Source organism: Haliaeetus leucocephalus, unplaced genomic scaffold (assembly GCF_000737465.1).
Source record: "Haliaeetus leucocephalus isolate CR32 unplaced genomic scaffold, Haliaeetus_leucocephalus-4.0 Scaffold2, whole genome shotgun sequence".
NCBI classification, from domain to species: domain Eukaryota; kingdom Metazoa; phylum Chordata; class Aves; order Accipitriformes; family Accipitridae; genus Haliaeetus; species Haliaeetus leucocephalus.
The window spans coordinates 7,619,250-7,637,747 of record NW_010972438.1 but is presented as its reverse complement, the minus strand read 5'-3'; the positions used below and the strand labels follow the sequence as shown (position 1 = coordinate 7,637,747).

The 18,498-nt window shown below is 44.9% G+C and overlaps 1 protein-coding gene across 1 annotated transcript in view; it reads right to left on the bottom strand.

Moving 5' to 3' along the window:
* MAGI1 (membrane associated guanylate kinase, WW and PDZ domain containing 1) overlaps positions 1–18,370 on the bottom strand; it is a 353,741-nt gene extending 335,371 nt beyond the window's left edge. The window contains exon 1 of the mRNA XM_010570894.1: positions 18,085–18,370. Coding sequence (XP_010569196.1) covers positions 18,085–18,370 — 286 coding nt within the window. The remainder of the gene's footprint in view (positions 1–18,084) is intronic.
* Positions 18,371–18,498: the final 128 nt, after the last annotated feature.

The following is an 18,498-nucleotide window of genomic DNA, read 5'->3' as shown; positions in this document are numbered from 1 at the left end:
TACTACAGTATCTCATGAAAATTTTAGGGAGGTGACTGCAGGTTCACGATGCTGTCAGAGAAACGCACACCTTCCCATTTCACGGTACCCAACTCTCCGTTTAGCAATCCTTGTTCACCTCCCCTACCCCTTGAGCACACACCAGAGGAAAATATAAGATTTCAAGCTTTGCAAACCTCCAGCCTAAACCAACATCCTGTAAAACTACAAGTTAAAGGCAGGAACACTTCACTTCCAAACCACAAAGGCTGTAATGAGTGTGGGTTTAATTGGCTGGTACAAGAGCTGCACAGTCAGAATCAGCAGCTGGCAATGAAATCAGCCCTTCTGCACTGCAGATTGCTAAACTTTTACCCTTGTCTGCAATGTGGTGTGTCACAGAAGTAATTCAGTACCCATAAAAAGAATTACAAAAGTATCTAAGAAAAATAAAGTGTTAGCCCCAAACTGGCAATACACTAAGTTTCTTCCCCCAAAGTTTCTAGCTGTACAGGGATCTGTCCCTGACCCTGCAGTGATGAATTTCTCCTATGTGCATACATATAACATCCTCCATAAGAAACCTGTATATTTTAGGTATCACTTCAAATCTGGCCCTTTGGAGCTACTGATTTCAACAGCCTCAGTACATACTTAAAAATCTCATCATCTAGAATTAGAAATGAAGTTCTTTGAAAAATGAGTCCCAAATGACAGAAGTCTCTATCAAGCAAATACAGCACACTTTCTTGCTTCATTTATTTAACACAGGTACTCACATGTACACATAACTCCTCCTTTACAGGTTTACAAAGCACACAGCAAGTTCTGTGATAGTTTGCATCAAACTTCAGAATATTTGAAGAAAAGGCAGATTAGTAAGGAAGAGGATTTTACAGCAAAGCCTTCCTCTTTCATCCAGTGCAAAAAGCTTTGATTCTCATCATGCCAATGTAGTAAACTTTCGAGACAAGGTGTTTCAAAGAGTTAGCAGGGGTGCACTGCTATCACTTGATAGAGTTAGTGGAAGTTTTACGGTTTATACTCTACTTAAAACCACTTTATTCCTGAACAAAGAGATGCACACTAGGCAGAGTAAAAATAAATAATAAAAAAATCATAACAATACAACCCTAAACCACACCAACAAGAACTTAAGGTGGTATGTGTATGCATCTTTTAATTCAGACAGCCAGGCTGACGTAAATAAAAGCAGTACACATGAGAAAAGTAAGACAATATCGTCCCGCAAGCAGCTGAGGAATTGCTGCTATCGGTCTCTTCCCACTGTGAAATCCCGGGCGCCGCGCTCAGCCCGCACCAGACAGCTTCTGTCTTGGCTAAGGCAAGGCTCGGGCCAGGAGCTCGCATTGCCGTTCGGAGTGCAGCACTCGAGACGAAACGCAGAGCAGAATTTAAACTCCTCAGTTAGTTTAGTTGTAGACCACAGGCGTACAGTCCATGCCTTTCTGTTTTTACCTTCACAACTTTATTTTAAATTGGGTCTTGTCCCCAGGGCTCCATATTAAAGAAGTTGCTCATACAAGGAATCAAGAGTCAGAAGCTTTGGACGTGTCAGGACAAATCCCACCAAATGTAAATTTGTATAATATACAGATTTACGCTTGCTTGCGTGGCTCTGGAAACAGAAAGGCAGTAACTCAAACTGCTACACAGGCTCCCGACAACAGTGATGATAAGCATTGCTTTTTTAAGGCTGAAAGGAGATTCTGGGGAAGGAAAATAAATCAAAACATGGCATCTTTGAAAGGGGAGTAATGCAGGAGCTAAATGCAGCGGCTCCACAAACACCCATCTCTCCCCAGGAAAATAGACTTCGGTGTTATTCAGTACATAAGTTTTGCAATAGTTTTTATTCTAGTTAAAATTGCATGAGTGCTTATTAATTTTAATGTTGTGTGCTTTGCCATACCCACACCTAGGAAGACTCCGAACCCTGCAAGCGTATGCCTGGCATGTTCACAGAGGGACTATTCCCTGCTCACACAGCCCTGTGCCCCCCCAGAAATGGGCCGTAGGAGGATGCTGCCTTCGCTGCCATTAGACCTGACCTTGCAAACATCCACCAGCAGCCCCAGGCACCATGTCCCCAGCCAGGTACCCCAGCATCACTCGCCCCACGAAAACCACCACTGCCACAGCTCTGGCGGGCACAGCGAGCAAAGTGGGACGGGGCCCCCTTCCAAATACCGAGGCTAAGACAGACCACGCGTCTGCCCTCTCAGCTTGCACAGTCTCACACAGAATTTGGGTCCGTGTTGTCTAAAAATCAGACCACCCTAAAAAAAAAAAAAAAAAAAAATCTTGCTGGTATGTCAATTATTACAAATGCTGATTTAGTACCTGCACCCATGTGCTCAACTTGCATTTTAAAGGCATTTACTCCTACATTTTGGTGCATTTTCTTGACCCAAGATATTAAATCAAATGCATTGAGCTCACTTCCCTCCACACAAGTAACAAGGGGTTTTATTAGCACACCTCTGGTGGAATATTAACTCCAGTGTTTTGCTGGGAAGAGACTGCATTTATTCTGGATTGCGATTGGACAGCAGGAAAGAAAAAACGTTATCAGAGCAAACACAGCACTGTTATTAAAGAAATGGGTTAATTATCAGCCACAGGTGTGAAACTGTGGGAACATGACAGCAACCCAGTCCTGCTTGTGATGATGCTGGCTGTTGGACAAGCAGAAAGCGACCCAGATAGGTTGCAAGAGGAAAGGGACTAAAGCTCTGACTTTGTTACATAAATAAAGAAGTTAGTTCTGTAATAGGTATCTGCAGGGTATTTGGGGTGCACTGATTTTATTAGCCAGAAATGCAAGAGCCAGCAAGGCAGGTTTAAGATCCATTAAAAAAATATTTTATGCCTGATATCAGGGAGCTCTGCAGGGTTCAGAAATGGATCAGACATTTCTTCACATAACAAGAATAGCCGAAGGCAACATCTGATATTCCACAAAAGGCAAACAACACCATAAACAAGGTACATAAAGCCTCCATGCCTCCCTCTGCCTACAAGAGATCAGGACATACGCCCAGGGAAGGGTTATTCTTACCAGCGGGTGCCAGTTTCTAATGCTATCTTCTAAACCAGATCATATTAACCAGTATTTGCAACAGGAAAGCAACTGGGAGGAAGGACCCTAGCTCACCTGAATCTGCAGTGACACATCCTCCACCAAAGAAAACAGCAACATTCTGGCACCAAGTTAATTTCGAAACCAGTCATGAGAAGAACGACAAGGCTAGAACCCAGAAAATTTGTAACACTTACTTTTTTAAAGTACAGTTTTAAAGAAAACAGCAACACTGTAACAAACGTTAAACAGCAACAAAAGAATAGCTGCAAAAAAAAAAAAAGTCAAAATATCACATCAGCCCAAACTCGCCAAAAATGAAGGGATCATAGCAGGTAAAAGAAGAAAAGTGGGTAAAAATAGAAGTGCCAGGATATGACATGCCTTCGAGTTATAGAAAAAGCATCTGGATTGTCCTCAAATCCCCTCCTGACTGCTGTCTAACTCGGTAATCGTCGCTCTTGAGCAACAGGGTTGTCTCAAGCAGAGCAATGGGGCAACGCCGATTTCTTTTCATCTGATGCCACGTGGGGCAAAGCACCTTCCAGTCGGAAAGGGAACAGTTTGCGCCCTCGGTTTCACAGACCTGGGTGCAGCCCAAAGCCTGCCTTTCGGCCAAGTTTGGAGGATGTCGGTGGACGTGCAGGCGACCTTTTGCTCGTGGCCTCAGGGAAGGACCCATCTCCCCCGGGAGCTTCAGCAGGGCCACCAAAAAGCAACTCTGCAAACTAAAACGCTGGTGCAACTCACTCCAGGTGAAAGGAAGAGCAGAGAACGCCTCATCTCGGCCTGTTAAGGCTCCAGAAGGACAATTTGCACCTTATTTTTGGAGTGTGCCATTTATCAAGCATTGCTAAGGAGACCCACTTCTCTTCTGCACCCTCTTTCGCAAGCCCAGGTGCCAGGCTTGGCAATACATCCTCACGGGATACACACCACACAGCGTGCTGCTCTGTGCAGGGTCACCTGAGCACAATGATAACTTGAAATCTCTCTTTTTTTTTTAAATAAGATAAAAAAGCCTTTTCAAATGAGCAATTTTTACTTTTACAGCAGTTACAGCCAACTGCCTGGCTCTGTATCTGGTACCTGCCCACCTCTGTCCTTCTGCTAAAGTGACAGCTACAGAGTAGTTGAAAACATTTAAGCAAAAGCTGTTTTGTCGTTTTGTGAAGTGTTAACGCTGCTCAACGCTTGACTGTTTTAAAGGGCAGTACAACAGCTTGGCTGTGGACACAGACTTTCCAGCTTAAGTTATGGATTTTGCAATGCTCTGAACATCACTTCCGAAAAGCAAAGACCTTGGAGCGTTCCTCCTCTGCTCTCCCCACGGTCCCCAAAGTCTGAACCAGGGACGCATTTTACTTTTCACATCTAAGCTATGGGAAATCCCCATTCAACAGAAAGTTGAGGAAAACAAACCCGAGCAGCTGAGTGTGAAAATTAAATAAAGTCCAAAGCCATCGAGTGTGAGCCTTAGGACAGAGAAACAGTCAGGCAAGTGCACAAATGCCTTCCACGTGTTCTGGATGGAAAGAAACTGAATTTTTTAAAGACTAACATGGAAACTGCTTTAAGCAATTTGTCATTTTCAATAGAGGTTCTGCAGCAAAAGAGACATTTCGACAAGTTAAACAACTTCCTACCGGAGTGGCTGCGTGCAATGTTTAAACTACCTCTTGCAGACTTCTTAGAAAAGGAATATTTCTAATTTTGCCATTCAGGAAGACTTTGAAATGTCACTGCCATTTGATTTGACCAGTGAAGAGGAAACGCAGAGTTGAGAGAAGGGGAAAACAATGCAAATACCATTCCATATTTTTTAACTTGGTTTCAGGCAGCTTGGTGAGCTGGTGCTAATAAGTGTGAACATTGCTTATTTACCTCCAAGAGGGGGAAACTTCAGACATATTTTCTGTAAATGTTACAGCTTAAAGCTCACCTGGATATTACAATGCATAGATGTGAAATATCATCTGAAAGAGAGCTGAGTCCAAGTCCATCTTTTTGCTAAACTTGGGCTAGAAACAATGTTTTTATGGCAAGAAGTCCTCCAAACATGATCCAATGCAATGCATAATAATGCTAAGGTCTCTTCTACATCAGGGACTTTGAGGAAAAATAAATAAGCAATAAATATTCCCCACTGTTTCTGCCACTGGTTCAGACAGCTATCAGCATTCAGCAGTGCTGCTGCTGTGTCCTAATACATGAAAGGTCTGTCCTTTAGAGACCTTGATGAAGTTTTGTTTATCAGTTGGTGATGCTAATGGGAAGGCTTTGCTCAGCCGGGAGCTCAGGGAGGAGCGGACTCTGCCTGACACAGCCCACAGGTTGCTGGGAAGATGCTTGAGGTTTATAAAAATGGAGCAACAGAAGCAGAACAGCAGCAAGTATCAGCTGCGTGACTACTGTTTGTAAAATCTACCTCCGTCCGCAATCAATACAGGAAAAGAGGAAGGCCAGGTTTAATTAAAGTCTGTAAGATGGCTAAAAAAGTCCCTAAATTTTTAAAGAAAAGTTTTTAATCTCCCTGGTGGCCACATCCCCCCAGACCTGGAGGGCGGGAGGTGCTGCAGGCAGCAGAAACGCTCTGTCAGAAATCAACCAACAAATTCCTGTATCCAGCACCTCCTGAACCGGGCTCCAGCCAGGCAGCTGACGTAACCTTCCCTGCCAACTCAATTCCACCGTGGAAAAATACTTGTACTCCCAGCCAGGGGCAAGATCCCATCCGGGCAGCTACCGCTACGGCAGATGCTGTACCGAATGAGAGAAGAATACTGAAAATAAAAGTTAACTGTGACAAGCCAGTTCGGGAGCCAGGGTTTCCTTGTTTTCCCCAGCATCCTCAGGGGAGAGCAGGCAGCACCGTTAACAGCAAGATGCGATGACAACTCACCCACTCGGTCTCGGGACTCAAAACAGCACAAAGCACGGCAGTCCCAAAGCAGGGCACGGATGACCAGGCTGAGTTATGCACCAGCTACACTAAGTCAATTTGAAATAGATTTGCTGTTCAATATCAAATAGATTTAATCCACTGCAACCTTTTAACGTCAGTGGGCTCTTCGGGATTGCAACAACTTGCCCGGCTTTTAGGCAAACAGCAATTTCCACACTGGTTTAGGCAAGCCTCAGCACGGATTATAGCATCTTTTGCATTCAGACAGACAGAAAAAGCCCTCTGCGATGTGTTACGTTAGCACATGCTTAAATTTAAGCACTCTCATTTTTGTTGCGGCTTTTCTCATATATAAGAGCTTCAGCAGATCCAAATTTACATACTAATTGCTTACCAGTCTGCAATGTGACCAAGATATCCTATCCCAGATCAGAACTATGTGAAAAAAAACCACTGTATTTCGGTCCTGGAAAAACTGATACATGTGTATTTCCAGCATCAACTACTACAACTGGAAAATTGGCAACAGAAAACAAAAATAAATGGAAAAGACACCTTGGATAGTCCCTGGCTCATCTCTTTCGCAGATAAAAATCTCAGCCTTTGACATGTTTTACAAGCACACAGTAAAAAAAACCTATAGGGAGAAGCTTGTATTTTAGATGGAAACACCATCATGGCAAATCTCCACCTGAGCAGGACAGGCTGGCAATGCAGAAGGGAGCTGCTCCAGCTGAAGCCGTTTATCCATTTCACATGTTTTAACGTGGATCTGGGAAGCAGCAGAGCCCCACAGCGCAGCGATGGGGAGCTGAGATTTGTGGGTCCACGACCTCGTCAGAAGCATCCTGACCAAGTCGCACAGCCTTTGTGCTTGGCTTTCCCCCTGCTTCAAACATTACTTGGGGTCTTTTTAGTCCTCACCCTCCCTCTCCTGCAAAGCATCCAGGCAGGGACAACTCTTTTGGGCTCATGGCACAAGAGGGCCCCACACTTCACCAGGCTTGAAAGATTGCCGTCATACACCCAAGTATTCACCACTTCTCCCACCCTCATAAAGAGATGGCCTCCTGTTAAAGTGTAACTGCCACCTGCCTCTGGAATGAGGGAGCTAAATGCCACTTTATTGCCTCTAAAATGCCAGAGACCTGCGTGCACAACGAAACTGGGCACCTTTCCGAGATAACGTTTATGGGTGTTCTCTAGTTTTCCCTCCTGCAATCTTCAAATGACTCACAGGGACCAGACAAAGGTCTAGATAGCAGCTGCCCCCCAGCATTTGTCAGGAAAAGGGAATTTGGATGTTCTTCAGCAGCCAGGTTACATAACCCGAACAGAAAACAAGAGAGGTCTCACGAGCGAGCCATCTTTCAGAACCAACACGTTTCTGCAGATGATTTACAGGACAAGTATCGCTGAAACTGTTTCACCACGGGAATGCCACAGAAGCGAATTTAAATGTTTTTACAGGATCAGAAGGCTGCCCATGCATCTCGTGATGAGGTAATGGGCATGGGAACCGTTCTCAACCATAATGGTGGTGGTTTCATACTCTTGCTTTTCTGCTTTCAAATAGCTGCGCCCACAACTAATTTTGCCACTTATGGCGAAATCTATGGCATTGGCTGTGTGACAGCCTGAGCTGCTGGAGTCGTGGGATTAGTTTCCATTAAAAAGGGACAAGAGTTGATTCTGGAGCTCTACTGAAGTAGCATCTGACAATATGCATGCAAAAGTGCAAAAAGTAAACATATATATATATACACACACACATATTTGCATACCAGTCACATGTTCCAAGAGCCTCACCTAAGAATTCAAATCATTTTGACAGGTGACACACAGTATTTTCACAAATGCCTCCTCTTAGGCTGGGTACTCATATAAAACTGTCCCCTACACATAACCTCTCTGAGCAGCCAACCCTTAGACCAACACAGCCCTGGTGTCCTCAACACCCCATCTGCATTTTGCCCAGAGCAGTTCTGCACCTCCTGCAGAAACCCAGAGACAGCCAGTTATTGAGGGTTTAATTGCCTCGCTCCATGTGTAGTAAACGAAGCTTCCTGCAACATGAAGGATTTATATAGACTATGGTTAAGTTCAGACAAAAATACCGCCATGTGAAATTAGGTCAACGATCTCAGCATGTCCATATTTCTTCACTAAAAAAAAAAAATAAAAAAAGAAAGAAAATGTGAGGTAATACAGCTATGGTAAAGGTAGAAAAGTATTTGTCAGCTCAGATCTCGATTTGGAAAGTCTGATTAATAACAGCAGATAGTAGGTGACAGGAGGACTCCATAGTGCACACAGACTATACAAAAGTTAACAAAACACTATATACCATTGCTAAGCAAGTTTGATATTTGCATACAAAACAAATACACAACATTTGCTGGGGTACGGGGCAGAAGACAATCTAACAACAACAAAAAAGGCCATCCCTTCCCAATAAACAAACAACTTACTGATTTTCTTCAAAAACAACCAAATCCGTGATCCTCAGAGTGCCCCATTGTGAACCCAGCAGAGCCTCTGGACGTGCTCATGCAGACAGGCTGCTGCTGTTCCTCTCAACCACAATCAGTGCACACGAAGAAGATATTCTATATTAGTCACTTCATTGTTTAAGGAAAAAAAGCATACCAGGGAAAGGAGAAAGACATGATTCTTTATTTTGCATCATCCCTCTTTCACCCTTAGGACGGGGAGAGAACAAAGCCTGGGCTGGACCAGTGGCTGCCAAAGCCCCACCAGGCATCCTGTCCCGCAACGCCTTCCCCAGGCACCAGCGCCAGCACTGCAAAGGGGAGACTCAGCCTGGAGACAACAATGTCCCCAAATCCAGCCAAACCACAGACTTCTCCTCCCCAGGCTCGCTGGGGATCAGCTACCCCAGGGCCGCGTTGTGCCACGCGTCCCCCGGCTGTCCCCACACTGCGCAGGGGAGCCGTGCAGGAGCACGAGTTGTTTTAGGCACCGTATCCTAACAGGATACTCAACAGCAAAGTTGCATCCTATATTATACATCGAAGTAAGCATTTAGGGTTCCCAGAACAAGAAGATGTTGGTCTAGACTGCTCTGTCATCAGCTGGAAAGACAGCCACGCTCCTGGCTGGTCCTGCAGAAAGCACTCAGCTATTTCTGCTTTTAGACATGGCCTCAGCGTCAGTAGCAAATCCAGCAGTGAACAGTGAACTTTCCTCAACCTGATGCTTTTGGTATCTTCCACGTATCTCCAGCTGCCCATCTCTCTCCGCCTCTCCTCCAGCCACCCTTGGCTTCCAGCAAGGCTCTGGTGAATTGTTCCAAGCGGGTCCAAACCCCAGGAGCATCCTCCTGTATCCCTGTTGCCTCAAGCTTTCAAAAGACTGATTAACAAATAAGAAGGTGGCGATAGCTAAAAACAAACAAACAAACAAAAACAACCTAAAACATGAGAAATGTGATATGCTTGCTATTCAAGGACTGTTTAGATTATGTGTACTCAAGGTAAAGCTTATCTAGTTTAAGATTCTGCTTACAATAGAGGATGCTTAAGGAGTGTTTGGATAATAGTCAAGGCACCAGATAAGGGACATTTCAGAGTCACAGATTTGCTAATTGAGGACATACATCTGCCTTCAGAATTGAGAAAGGAGGGGTGGGCAAGAGAAACAAAGACCCTGGTGTCCGCAGATGAGGCATGACCATAAGTGGGCAAAAGCAGTAGGGGTATTCTTCCCCAAAGGACCACCAAAGACCACCAAAAACCACCGCACAGGCATAGAAGACTCTATGGGATGATTGCTCAAGAGAACAACACGTCATGTTTGCTCAACATAATGAATATGCAATAGTTAGGCGGAACATATGTATTAGATAGGCGTGGTGTTTCAACTGTAGTGTATAAGTATGGACTGAACACCTCAGCAGGTGTGCTCGATTCGTGGAAATCTTCCACCTTGCACCCTGCGCAGAATAAAGCAATGTCTCCTCTCTAAACACACTTTGTGTGTTTTGGGAGTTACCTTCTGATCAGGTAACATCCCTGACACTTAAATTGTAATTGGGAGTTCTACACACCCCTTTGGGAAAGGAGGAGGACAGGCGTATTCCTTGCTATTTTTAAGAAAAGTCTTTTCACAGTTATTCTGCAGCCCAGGTCCTCACCTGCCCAGTTCAGCCTGTTTGGGAGGTAACTTCTCCCTTTCTCTCTCATGCATCCAAAAAAAATCCGAGACATCTGCGTCTGTCATCAGTTTGGACTAACACCCACTTAGCGCAGGATCTGCACCACTGGAATAAGAGAAGTTGAACATCAAAGTTGGGTTTTTTTGAGAGTACACAATATCTGCACAGCTTTGTTTGTGTTGAGGGAGTGGCTGGATTTTAGGCAGCTTCTTTTTCAAAGGCTTTTTGTTATTAACTAAATGAAAAACCCAGAGTTGAGGTTTTCCCCTTAAAAAGCAAGCCACTGTGATTAAGGATATGAAGAAAGAAAAGTCAGTCTCTTCCCAGTCTAATTGTACCGAGGCACTGACTTCAGGGCTCCAAAATTACAGATGTATAATCCAAGACAATGAACTCTTTAGTCAAGGATTAGCAAACCATGCAAAACTGATTCCTTATTCAAATGCCTTGCAATTGTAAGGGCATCTGTTCCACTTTGCAAGTCATCCCAAAGGCTTTGTTTGGTTTTTTCCTGTTCCATTACGAAGACAGGGTGCTTTGCATTATTTTCACACCGTGTAATAAGTGCTACTGTTTAGTCTAATAGGGGACAGTCAATGAAATCCAATAACTGTTTTTACCTTATTTTTCTTTTAAGTTATGATACAAGCCCTCTCAAATATAAAAACAAGAACTGTTCTTACTCAAAAGCCAAGCCTGTAAAAATGTAACCCAAAACTCCAGGATCTGAAGAAAAAACTATTTGGTTTCTCCAAGGTATACTAGGGGCAGGTTTGTTGGTTGTGTTTTTTTTAAAAAAGGGAATTTATGTAGGTTTCAATAATATTACTAACACAAAACAGTTCAGCACAAATGATGCCAAAGTCAGGACTGGGGACTAGCAGAGAGAGCAGTGCTATCATTCCAGCCCATAGCAGCGGAATAGCTCTGGAAACCATTTAAAATGTCACAGGAGGGAGGATGGATGGAGTGTCTGACCTTTGGAAAATGAAGGGTGGATCTCAACAAAAATATCCCAGCTACCCTGAGCCATGCTGCTCCTGCAGGGCCAAGAAGGATGCTGGCCCACCTATTTGGTCTAGAAGGAAAAGCAAAAAAAGAAAAATAAAGAAAAAAAAAAATCCAAATCTGCCAACATACCAGCCCCACGTAAAAGCTGCCAAGCTGCTCTGGAAACAGGCAGCCTCTTCCACAGCTCTCTATCAGATCAGTAGAAAACAAGTTCTGGACAATAGCCCAGGCTTAGGTTTGTTTCCCAACACCAGATCCTTGCAGGGAACACCAAACTTAAACCATCAAACGTACTGGAACTCTACGGGTTGCCAGCTCCCGCAGGATTCAGAGCCTTCCCTGTCAAACCACCACAACAGTGAAACCAAAGCAAGTTACGCGAGACCAAAATAAAAAGTGAGAAAACAAAATATCAAGTGTCAAGAGAGACAGAGAAAACGATGATAGCGGTGAAAATTATGTTTCTGCGGGAGCTGGTCTTGCACACTCAGCAGCGCTGTCACTCAGTGCCAAAAAGCTGCTGTTTTCTCCGTCCTGCAAGCGGTGCCTCGGGTGACAGGGTAACAGGAGCAGATAAGATCTTCATAGATCACGGGGGACACGACCCATCCCTGCGCCCTTGGTGCAAAAAGGTCACTTAATACTCAGTTTCTAAAAGGCAAAAATAAAATTTTTCCACAGCTGTGCTACAGAAAAATTCCGCAGAAATACGGATTACGAGGATCCCGTATTTTGCTGCTCCAGGAGTTGGGACACGGAGCTGGAAGGAGCTCAGATGGGATGGAGGGGTCTGAGTCCCAGCCCTCCAAGTACCACCAATTGCTCACGGTAAGAATCCCTGCCTTCGGCTAACCTTTTGCCTCAAACTCTTCATAGTTCTTCTACAGATTCACAGCACTTGCTCATACACAACCAGTACTCCGTGCTTTTCACCAAGAACTTTAAGTCACTTGCAGCACACAAAGATCAAAACCCATATGCCTTGATTTATGAGTTCCAGTTGAAAGGGAGCGTAAAAAAAAACCCCAAAAAACCAACACCTGAAATAACTAGCAAGCATAGCTTGTGTCTGGACTGAAGTAAGGGAATGTAAACAACAAACTTGGTCAATTATTTTAAAAAACCTCAACAGAGGTCCCAAGGATCCTACCCTTGCCCATAGCTCAGACCTTGCTAATGAGATAGAAAAAGCCCTTGAGGCAGCAGCATCTTCTCAGTTACCTTCAAACTGAGCGATGAAGAAATCTAAGGAATGAGGGACATGTTGGCCTAAATCATCAGTTCTGCACAGCCACAAAAGTACTACTCAGAAGATCTTTATTTACACCTTAATAGAGCTGCCCTTGGGCAAATGTTTTCCCTGTCAAAGGAGTAGGGGTATTTCTCAGGCATCAGATGAAGAGATACAGAAACAGTCAGAAGAGATCCATGAATTGATTGCAGCCTGAGCCAGAGAAAAATGGCAATCCCGAACACGGGAACACAAGGAGCTACTGATGGTTTGGCCTTCAAACCTGTTAAAAGAAGTTCTTAAATTTCTAACAAGATACATGGAAGATGAATCTTAAATCTCACAATAGCAGGTCAATAATTCACTCATGCAGGAGTTGTAACTTGGTCTTAAAAAATAAACCAAAACAACACTCAGGATGATGTTAACATCTTATTTTGCAATGATGTTGAATGACTGCTTGTAATTAGACTATAATTGTGATTTAATTGCTCTGTGATCTGACTGGCCATAAAGGGGGAGCCTGGAGTCCCATCTCAATGGGTGGAAAGATTAACCTTATTGTGGAAAACATAATCCCATTTCATGCCATTAGAAGGACCGTATTAATTCCTGAAAATTTTTATAACAGCAAAGATGTGGCACTTAGGCTGTAACGTCCATCTCTGGGGTGTTACCTCACAGCTCTCGAGAGGATGGATGACTGGTTTGCCACAAGCAGGATCAGCTTCTAAATCCTGACAAGTGCTACACTGTAAATTCAGGCATAGTAAAGATAAGGTCTTCTTCACAGCACTATTTTAATGCACAGACATACACATTTCACAACTCCTAAATGCAGTACTACTTTAAAGAAAGAAGACTACTGATTTGTTGCAAAATATATTAGAAGTGATGCAAAGAAAGAGATTCTGCTTTTTTTAATTTTACATTTCAGTAGTGACTAGCCCTGCACAATGCTCATCCCAGCAGGTCACTGGTGAAAAGAGGCTTTATAAATCTAAAACACACGAACGTCTCCCAAGTTTTTGGATGGTAAATCTTTCACTCCACTTCAAATCCACTTCGGTCCTAAAAGGATTTGGGTCAAATGGAAAAACGACTTACAGAATTCACTGTGCAAGTGACTGACACTCAGCTACGCAAAGACTAAAGGGAAACGCTTTTTGGAGCTCATGCGTGACGCTGCAGAAGTAAACTCCTAGGAACAGCAAAAGCTCGCTCTCTAAACATGTTTTCCCTTCATTGGCCAAACCAACGGAGGCAGCTGCCTGCACGTCAAACCGAATGCAAGCTCTGCTATATCTCAGGGAGGCACACGTGCATCAACGCTCGCTTTCGGTCCCTGCAATGCCAGGCACCAGCGTAACCTACTTAGCGTGGGATGTTCAGTGTCACCCACTAACAAAGTGACACTCTGCTTCCCAGTGTTTGCTAAACTACTGAACACACAAAAATTTACAGATGCATCAACTTTTCTTTCTTTTTTTTTTTCTACAAAAAAAAAAAAAAAAGTATCCCAGACAGCAATTCTCTCACAAGCTCTCTCGGGAAAATAAAAAGAAAAGGTCCAAATACCAGCTCATGCAAACTTTTTGAAAGAAGCTGGTTTCGTTCAGACTAGTACACGTAACCAATTTCAACATTTCACCATCGCCTCGTATAGCAAATGCCAGCCTGACATTGAAGCATTGAGTCACTGCACTGTATTTCAGAATTTATCTTAGGGTCAAGTTAATGTTTGAAAAGAAACAAATGAAGCTGATAGTGCTGGGTAAACAGTGACTTTCTGTTTGGGATACGCCTGCTCCTGTTTGCCCTGTGTAGGGCTGGGAAAAAAAAAAAGAAAAAAAAATACAAACCCCCCACAACTCCTCCCTACTGTGGGATCGTCCCAGCTGCAAAGTACTATGAAAATTATTAATTGCATAAACTGATCTCAACACCTCCTGGTTTCAAAGCAACTGGTCATTTAGAGCTTGGGATCCTGAGACTTTTTAGGGAAGCAAAGTGTTGAACTGAGAACTAAAAAACAATTTAAAAATAGGTGTACAAACATATTAACTTTGACAGTTTCCCATACCAAGCATCTGGCTTGATATGTTGGCACAGGTCATCTCACCAAGGAGCAAAAAAAAAATAAAAGGCCGCAACCTGAAATCTCTCTGAACGTGCCCACCTCTCACTGAGGGAAAAAGAAAATGCAGGTACCTTGCCTTAGACAAAACACGGTCAATTTTTTTATAGATACAGCCTTAATTCTTCCCTTGTGAAGAACGGCATGACAAACTTTTGTTCAGTTGTGCTGGACTCTGTTAGTCGAAATACATAAGAAGAAACAGTGAGCCCAATTTTTTTATTGATTTCTCCAAGTAAGCTATATATTATGGATTTATCCAAGTAAGCTATTTTGAAAAATGTGAAGTGTATTCAAGGAAGCTACAATATTCACAATACAGCCAAGAAATCGTTGTGTTAAGGCAATGCCAGCTTTACACAAGAATATGAGACCATTGCTCCTAGAATTCAATCTATTAATTCTATACTCTCAAACCAAGTAATAATAAAAATGCATTTATTAACTCCACATGAGTCAATTGCCAATTTCATCAGAACTTAGGCACAGATGTAAGATGGAAACAGTCAGTCATAAAAGCACTACATGTTAACTGAGGGTTTTTTTTTTCACACATTTGACAGTTCTGAAAGTTACCAAGATACATGGCAGCAGATTCTTCCTCTCTCTCCCCCAAAATCAGGCAACTATAGTGGTATATTTTTTTTCTTAAACGTAATACCAAAAAAGGGGAAAAGAAAGGGAAAGCTTCATTAAAGTTCTTTAGCTTTCCTCACTCTTTCTCAGAGGGTAAGCAAAGGACCAAGAAATCCCATATGAGCACTATTAAATACTGTTATTCCAATTAAGAGAATTCATATAGGGTCTCCCTTTTTGTACTTTGTGGGAACCTATTCAAACTTACGACTCACAAAAGCAAGAAAAAATATTGCATGTGGACCTGTAAGTCTATAAACCCTAGTTTAATGATAAAGCCTGTGCATAGCCTATTCCACCTATGTTTCAACTCCTAGTCCCTTGTCTTCCACTAAGTGCAAGGTCAGAAGAGTTATTTTCTCTGTTCATGCTTGCAGATGACTGACTTATTTATAGTAAATTTCCTGTTTTTCCAGCCTTGTAAATGTCATACAAAATAGACAAGGCAATAAAACATATACATTTCCAGGCTAATTTTGCCCTAGCACTTCAGCACCAGTTGATTAGGCACTAAGAACTAGGAAAAGGAGGAGAATCGTAGTTAAAAACGTGTTTACAATCTTCACACTCCTTCCCTGCCTGCTCTAGTGCCACACACCTCCTGTTGAATGACAGTTGCCATCCCCATAATGAGATTTTTAATCAACATAGAAGTAATGCATTTTAATTAAAACACTCTCCTTTTCTATGCTTATGATCCTGATCCACAAGGGAGTTCCCCGCTCTGCACAGAAAAGCGTGCAGGTGCCAGCATTGACAGGCACAGGGAACTGCTTTCCAGACCACAAAAATATTTAATGATTTTAAAAAATATATCTTTCTATTCTACATTCCTGTCTAATAAAGCATGTAAAAAAACAGAAAGATGGGAGGGAAGGAAGGGGGGGGGGGGGAAAAAAAAAAAAAGGGAAACTATAATCCCACGGTAACCAGGGGCTTGGTTCTCACCTCCAGGTGAGGATGGTCCAAGGTTCAAGTGCCTGCCCTGACTCCAGGCAGGGTTTTGAACCTTTTTCTCCCAACTTCCAGGTAAACCCAACCAGTATGCTAAAACTCAGCTCTCTGCCCCTTCTTTTGACCATATCCTGGAGCTGAGAGACATTTACCACTCAATTCTGTCATTTCTGGTATATTCCCATGACATGTTCATATTTAGATTAACTAGTGTTTCCAAAATAACAAAAAGTTTCATCACAAATCGCTTGGTTGGGAAGGGGTTTTTTTTATGCACCTTCTTTCATCCACCAACACCGATCACATTGCAACATCAGAAGCTGTATTTTAACACTTCTGCTAAAACAATTAGTATGCAAAAAAACCCTGCCTAATTTCCTCATACTTTTCTTCATGCTTTTCTCCCCCTCCCGTCTGGGCAGGGAAACCAGCAGGCTCAGTTTCCCTCCCCACTTCCCACTGAAGCCAAGAAAAAGCAGCAGGGAAGATACACACTTGTTTAAAGAAAACTGGTTTTGTTGGGAGTTCCACGCTGTTGGCTGGAATATTTCTACTGACTCTTGGAAATGACTAACAAGTAGCCGTGCTTTGGTACATCAGCTCCGGGGCAGGTTTGAGCTGAGGTTGCCCCAAAAAGGGGAGCAGGTGGCGGAGGAGGATTGCACAGCCCAGCTCCGGCTCAGCTCCTCTCCGACAACCCATCGCTGCGATCTGCTCCGGTACCGGAGGTTTGAAGGACGGCTGTGAAACGAGTGCCTGCAGCCCTCCGGCTCTGCTCATCGGTGAGGCGAGGGACAAGACTTCAGGTGACGGTCCTGCCAACTGGCCATAAATTTTGTCCGCAGTGACCAGCGGGGTTGAACCAAGTACAGGAAAAAAAAAAACCCAACGCTCTCGCAGTACCAGCTACAGCAAAACCCCAAGACTTGGGATGCCTACATGCTTGGATGACAAATAAACTTTCCCCTAAGGAATCTTTTGGGCAATCTGAACACTAAGGGTTTCCTGGAACTAACTTCGAGTCCTGCCCTGGAAATTACAAGGCCATTAGCCAGGCCTGTTGCGCTAACCTGTTGAGTGACTGTTGCATGTACACGGATGTGAAGTGGCTTTTTTTGTTGGGTTTGTTTTTTTTTTTCCCATCTCTTATCCTCTTCCCCAGCCAAACTGGAGAGCTACCTGTGCGTGCCTTCACCTGCGCGCTGCAGGGCTGGGAGCGCAGATGTGCCCTCACCTAGGGTTAAACCAGGGGAAAAAAAAAAAGAAAAAAAAACAAAAAACACCAAAGCCAAGCTGACCTTCAGCCAGAGAGGAGAACTGCCCTCGCAGGAGGGTCACAGCTTTTCCCTTCCCAAAGGCGGGCAGCCGGCAATCCCACGCTGCACTTTTTGAACAAGACTCCACTCATCGCCCAGCAGCGCGGCTGCTCGAAAGGATGCTCAGCTGCTGGAGGAGGGAATCTCTCCCATATTCCCCCAGCTACGGGTCTGTCTCGGCCGCCCGAGGGGTCAGCCCCGGACAGAGGGCTTCCCCCCCCCCCTTCCCTCCCCCGACACCCGTGGGTGCCCCCCGCGGGGGAGCGCAGGAGGCTCCGCGGTGCCTTAGGGAAAGTCTCACGCAATCGCTCGCCGTGCTTAAGGCAGGCCAGAAAACTGCAGGGAGACTCCAGACAAGAGTCAGGAGGATGAGGTGCCCGTGCAAAAGTGCACGGAGGGGGGGTGAAGGTGCGCACACGAGTGGGCGCGAACGCCCCCGCGGTGAGAGGCGCAGCCGCTGTGACCGACTCCCGTCGGGGTCCCGGCTCGCCCCGAAGGGCTTCACGTTCGCCTCTCCCTGCCTTCCCTACCGCACTCGCCCTTGGCTCTCCAGCACCACAGGAGGGGACCCCTTCACCTCCCCCGCGGACCAACGCGGAGTGGGTCCGCACCCCCGTCCCCGTCCCCGCTCGCACCTTGTCGGACGGTTTTCACCACGATGGGGTCCTTGCAGCTCCGGATCACTTCCAGCACGTCGTAACGCGGTAAGCCCGAAACGCGGACCCCCTGTACCTCCAGCAGCAGCTCCCCTTCGCTCAGCGCCGCTTCGCCGTCCCCCGCCACCGCGCCCGCGTAAGGGAACTCGCCGTGCTCCGCGCCGCCGAGGAGGGCGAAACCCAGCTGCCCGCCGGGCCCACGGGTGAGCGAACATTGCCGTACCCGGCCGGCCCAGTGGTTCTTCTTCTGGACGACGCGCGACATGGTGCTGCGCGGCCCTCCGCGCCCGCGGAAGCGCGGTAAGCAGGTGCGCAGGGGGCTCCGACCCGCTGCCTCATAGACAGCCCCCCCACCACCACCGCCGCCGGCGACCCCTCAAGCCATCGCCGCCG